Genomic DNA, 5,125 nt, shown 5'->3' with positions numbered 1-5,125 from the left:
CTCATCATTTACCCCCTGACCCGAGTAGCTCTCTATATTAGTAAACTGGTTAGTATCATACCGTCCAATCGTTGCCATCGCTATTATGTAGCCCGTTTTTTTGTGGGATATTTTTCTCCGGACACAAGAAAAAAGCCCCTCCCCGGCCTTCCCCACAGATACGGCAGAAATAAGAAATATTCGAGCGCCGCACGGTGACGACTGTCTCATAGCCCATTGGTGAAGTGTAGTACCCACCAAGGTCGAAGCCAAGCGGCTATCCCAAATCCCGCCCCACTTCACTTCAACACAAGTACCGGTATGCTGCATCTCACACAGCATACCGCAACCCCATACCGGTACTGTACTATAGTACAGTACCATAACAGAATTTTTTTTTTTTTTTTTTTTTTTGCGGGGTTCCCAAAACCCCATATCATACCATAGCATAGTCTAAGCCAGTGCCAGCGACGCGTGCTCACAATTCCCTACAGTGCTCGTGAGAAATTTGTGACGTGACAAGGTAGATGATCTGGTTCAGGGTACCGGTATATTGGGGGCCCAGGCGAGTGGAACATCGTTGGCGACATATCTCTTCATGTCGGTAGGTTGTATGAGTTAGTGGACTACATGCTATATGCTATTACATATAATATCACTAGCTTACCAAAAAAAAAAGAAAAAGAAAAAAAAAAGGAAAAAGAAGAGCCTAAACCTTCCTTTATTTTTCTTTCTTGGTTGCTTTGCATGTTTTCTGCTGTTGATGCTTGATCTAGCGGTATGATATTAGGACTGCAGCCTAACAGGTATCGTCGGATAGAGAAATACCAAGAGAAGGGAAGAGAGAAAATAACTCAGAATGGAAATTTGTATGGGTGTAAATGAGGGACAATTGCAAAAAAAAGATTAAAAGTGAGAAGAGAAACACTTAATGCAATTTTTTAAAAGCAAAACTAGAGATATATCTGGGCCCTTTTGATTCAAGAAACTTTGCTAGGGAAAAGAAAAAAACTCCCCCGCTAGGTAAATTCCAAACTTACACTTAGAAACAAAAGACTTCCACTCAAAGCTTCCCACAGTGAGGGAGCAGCACGTACCTTGGTTTTTAGTAACTGTAACGGGTAAGGCAAATGTGAACCAAAAGAGACCCCCCTATTCTTCCAAACCACCGTAACCCAGAAGCAAAATCAGAACAAGAAATAGAAATAGCAAAGAAAAAGCGAATGCTTGCAACTCGCCCCTACGCCATACCCGAGAACCAAACCGTACCCAACAGACGAAACCAGATATGCGGGGAAAAAAATAAAACGGGAAAGACTCCCCAAAACAGCCAACTAGGAGAATCAAGAGAGGAAGGGAAAGGAAGAGAAAACACCCACAAAAGAAAAGTAAAAAAAATAAATAAATAAAATATAGCAGCTAAATATCAGCTATTGTGACTACAAAAATATGACAAATTTGAAAGGAAGGTTAAAAGAAGGAAATAAAAAAAGGAATTCATGGGATATTTATCACAACCAAAGAGAAGTGCGAGAAAACAAAAGGTACCTCAAACAAGCTCGCATGAACTATCAGTTTTGACGTGTGTAAGGACGATTCATTGTTGCAATCTCTCGTGCTATATGAGTCCATTCCAACTCACGCTTAGGTGTGCAACGGTTCTTAAAAGAGATCTTCTCTTCAAACTTAAGCAGCTCATACATGAAACGCAGATGGGGCTGAATGATAACGTTCAAGCGACGGGCACGAACATAACAGCTGATATCCGTTAGCAGTAGCTGTGAAAAAATAACCTTAGTCAGAAAACCTACTAGGCTCGAGGGAGCGAGAGCTTGAGGGCGCGCATGACCTCAGCAATGCATATTGTTGCTGACCGAGAGACCCCTACTCGGCAGTGTACGAGGATTGGTTCATCCGCATGGCGGCCTTCTTCTAGTAGGTATTAGTAAGGTACTAATATAACTAAGAGAATAATCAGTCAGCATACCAATGAAGTCCAGGCATCGCCTGAACTGATACTCTAGTGGGTCACATCCATTATCCTGCAAATCCTTAACAACCATCGCATTATCAGCACCCCATTTGCTTTTCTCTTTATCTGTCCAAGATAGCTCCTCCCCGATACTCAAGACACGCTTGATACCCAACGCAGCGAGTAGCCCATGGTTGTTAGCATGCTGTAGGTTCCCTAGATACATGTAGGATAAAATGCGGCTAGGTAGTGACCCATCCATGCGGTGGATCCATCCGGGGGGGTTGAGTACAGCATAGTTAAGACAATAGCCCTTATCCTCAGCAGCTGCCTCAAGAATCCGATGCTCAGCAAAGCGAAGGAAATGAAGGTCCTTTTCGTACGCAAAGAAATTTCGATTTTTGACGGTGTGTAGCTGAATCCAGGCCGAATGTGCGGGTAATCCTTCAGAATACATAAGATACGCCAAAGCCAGTAGTGAAGTTTCGGTGTAGCCATCGGTGCAATGGATCAATATCCGACGGGGTTCGCGAGGTGGCGTCATCGAGAGATCACCATCAGCATCGTGAGCCTCTTGATGCCCGCCATTTGCAACGGATTGTATGAAGCGGCAAGTATCGATAATGCCGTCAACTTCTGTAGCCGTATACCTCGGCGGTGTCATTGTACCCGAACCGGGAAATTCAATGCATTGGGTCGCATCCGTACGGTCCATGATCTCACCCAGATCTCGAAGGCTGTCAATTGACGGCAATTGAGCCAAGTCACTAGCCTCGATCAACAAACCATACGGCGGCTCATGCTCCGGCTCGGGTGCAGTGTCGGCGCTGGACCCTAGCCAGACATTTTTTGAGATCTCTGTTGCCCTGGACATGGAGCACATTTCCATTCTTTCCCAGTGACCTACAAAAATGTTAGAGTCTCTTATCTGCCAAGACTGACTAGAAATAGCTTACAAAAATCAATCACTTTTCCCGTCAAATTACCTGCCGAGTCTATGGTAACAATTTCCGGAAAGTAATTCTCAAACATGGAGAATGGGCCTAATCCTGTCAGCACTTTCCCGACCAAGAGAATGGATCAAGGAGAGCAGTAGCTCACTCTGAACAACAAAAGTGTTGTATATCGGGAACTCCCGCGTTGAGTTCCTTTGGTATTGAGCCCTGTATTCTAGTTGGGCGGTAGAGACCCGCTTTGCAATCCTGGTGATTTCCCCGGGATCGACATCGTTATCTCCGTAAATGATGATATCAGATAAACACGCAAACTTTCCCACTTGGATGTGAAAGTTACGAACATTGAACCCCTCTTTCGGGTCCACAACCAGAAAACCAGTGGTTGCCGGGTTTGACGGAAGAACCTCCTCCGGTGTGATAGCACCCTTCAATCTTGCGCAGGACATATCCCCGACCTTAACAATACAAATGCCACGATAACAAGTAGGTGCCCTCCTCATTGATTTCTTGCGAGCATAGAAGAAGGCAAGTTGCATCGAATTCTCTGGATGGAGACCATGGGCCCAGGGAAATAGTTGTTCAATGTCCGGTAAACTTTGCCTCGAACTATAGTTAAGGGAGGCGGCTACACCAGCAGCATCAATGGTATGGACGGGTGGGGATTCCGAGATTAGAGGATAGCTCTCCGCCGGGGATAGCAGAGAGGCCATAGAACGATTTCCTTCTTCAGACGAATGCGACTCCTCAGAATGAGGAGAAGCAGGGGGCGTAACTGGATTCCCGTAGTTGGGGGCCCCAGGTCCAGATACTGCCATGTGCTTATTCGGAATCGGGATGGGAGCGGTGGTGGAAGCGGCGCCGGGCAACGGTAGGGTTGGGGTTGGTGTAGTAGTAGGCATTGGGGGAGGAGTGGGAGTGTCCCTCGGAGGTTGAATGGCCACGGCAGCCATGGCAACCACTTTCTATTGCGAAGGATTGTGAGGAAAAGTGGAAAGTGCGGATGGTCGATAAGAGATTCTCAGTTTGTTATGCAGACCTCGATGCTTGGTGACGCTACCCGGACTGGCTTGCTCGACTACCTTGAAACCAAATGTCGGAGGATTGACACCGAATCGGGAAGTTATGACGCCCCAATATGTTGTGTCTGATTGATCCGAGGATCGGGTAGAGCGCTGCAGTGAAAGCAGCAGCAGCAGCAGGAACGGATATCAGAATGGTATTGGGTGAATAGATGGAGGTGGGTGGAAGTGTCGAAGTGTGAAATTTAGGGAAAACTTTGGCGTGGCAGTAGGGGTGGAATAGCGGGGTGAGGTGGCGGAGGGAGGGAAGGGATATGTAGCGGAATTCGTTGGGCGATACAGCTTTTAGACGGGAATTATGAGGGAGTGGGGTTCTTGGTGTGGTAAAGAGGAAGGGTGGAGGGTGGGTAGTTGAGTGTGAAAGTGGCGGGTGTGCTCCTTTGGCGTGAGGGAGGGAGATGGAGGCGGACAGTGGGTATGTGTGCAAGGTATGATATGTAGGAATATCGAATGGGTGTGGATATGTATCCTACCGTCGTACTGTAAGTAGGAGATACCGAGTGGGAGAGACGCAGCTACTAGTACCAGGGCCGAGACGGGAATGCAGCGCAGGTCAGTTAGAGTAGAGCTGCTGTCAGCGAGCACACCCCCAGGTTGATCCAGAGGTTTCAACAATTCAATGCACACAACTGAGAAAAAATCGATGAATAGTTTTTTCGTTGGGGGGGGGAGGCGTTATGAGGAGGAGAAACGGGAGTAGGAGTTTGAAATAGGAGGAAAGCACAGGCGGGTATGATACAATGAGGAGGGGAATAGTTAAAGAGATCGTGGTGGTGTTGACGAGGCGGGACAGAAATTAGCTTTGACGTCGTTGTCGTGGCCCCCCCCTCTAACAATTGGCGGGATAAGGAATGAGAGATGCGGATTGTCTCTGTATTTGCAGTCTAGAGTTTCATACCCACCCTTTTGGCTGTCTCTCACAGGTTACCGTATTGTACCGGTATGTCTAGAAGGTTTTCTTTCTCTCTTTCAAGCAGCGCAGCGCATCCCAGTAGGCAAGGAATATGATATTTCTGAAGCAGGCATACAGTACATACAGTTGTAACGTGTGGACCCGATCAACTTTAGCACAGCAACCATTTGCTGGGGGGGGGTGTAGAATTAGTACGACCTGACCGTACTTTCCACTTGCCTTCGCC

General features: G+C 47.0%; 1 protein-coding gene; it reads right to left on the bottom strand.

Moving 5' to 3' along the window:
• Positions 1 to 958: 958 nt before the first annotated feature.
• Positions 959 to 4,691, bottom strand: GSTUM_00010734001 (uncharacterized protein). XM_002841483.2 has 6 exons: positions 4,512 to 4,691; positions 3,053 to 4,455; positions 2,908 to 2,994; positions 1,967 to 2,854; positions 1,791 to 1,911; positions 959 to 1,737 (listed from the first exon to the last, which is right to left on the bottom strand). The coding sequence occupies exons 2-6, from the start codon at positions 3,855 to 3,857 to the stop codon at positions 1,551 to 1,553; spliced, it is 2,088 nt and encodes a 695-aa protein (XP_002841529.1). The 5' UTR covers positions 3,858 to 4,455; positions 4,512 to 4,691; the 3' UTR covers positions 959 to 1,550.
• Between the last annotated feature and the right edge of the window lie 434 nt (positions 4,692 to 5,125).

This window comes from Tuber melanosporum, assembly GCF_000151645.1.
Source record: "Tuber melanosporum whole genome shotgun sequence assembly, scaffold_74, strain Mel28".
NCBI classification, from domain to species: domain Eukaryota; kingdom Fungi; phylum Ascomycota; class Pezizomycetes; order Pezizales; family Tuberaceae; genus Tuber; species Tuber melanosporum.
The sequence above is the reverse complement of the archived record's forward strand: the minus strand, read 5'-3'. Positions and strand labels throughout refer to the sequence as shown.

Excerpts from the sequence above, each read along its gene's own strand:
- GSTUM_00010734001 (XM_002841483.2), bottom strand. The coding sequence starts at position 3,857 with ATGGCTGCCGTGGCCATTCAACCTCCGAGGGACACTCCCACTCCTCCC. Across the intron at positions 2,855-2,907 it reads GGGAAAAGTGATTGATTTTT|GTCACTGGGAAAGAATGGAA; the intron begins GTAAGCTATTTC and ends ACATTTTTGTAG. Across the intron at positions 1,912-1,966 it reads GCGATGCCTGGACTTCATTG|AAGAAGGCCGCCATGCGGAT; the intron begins GTATGCTGACTG and ends AATACCTACTAG.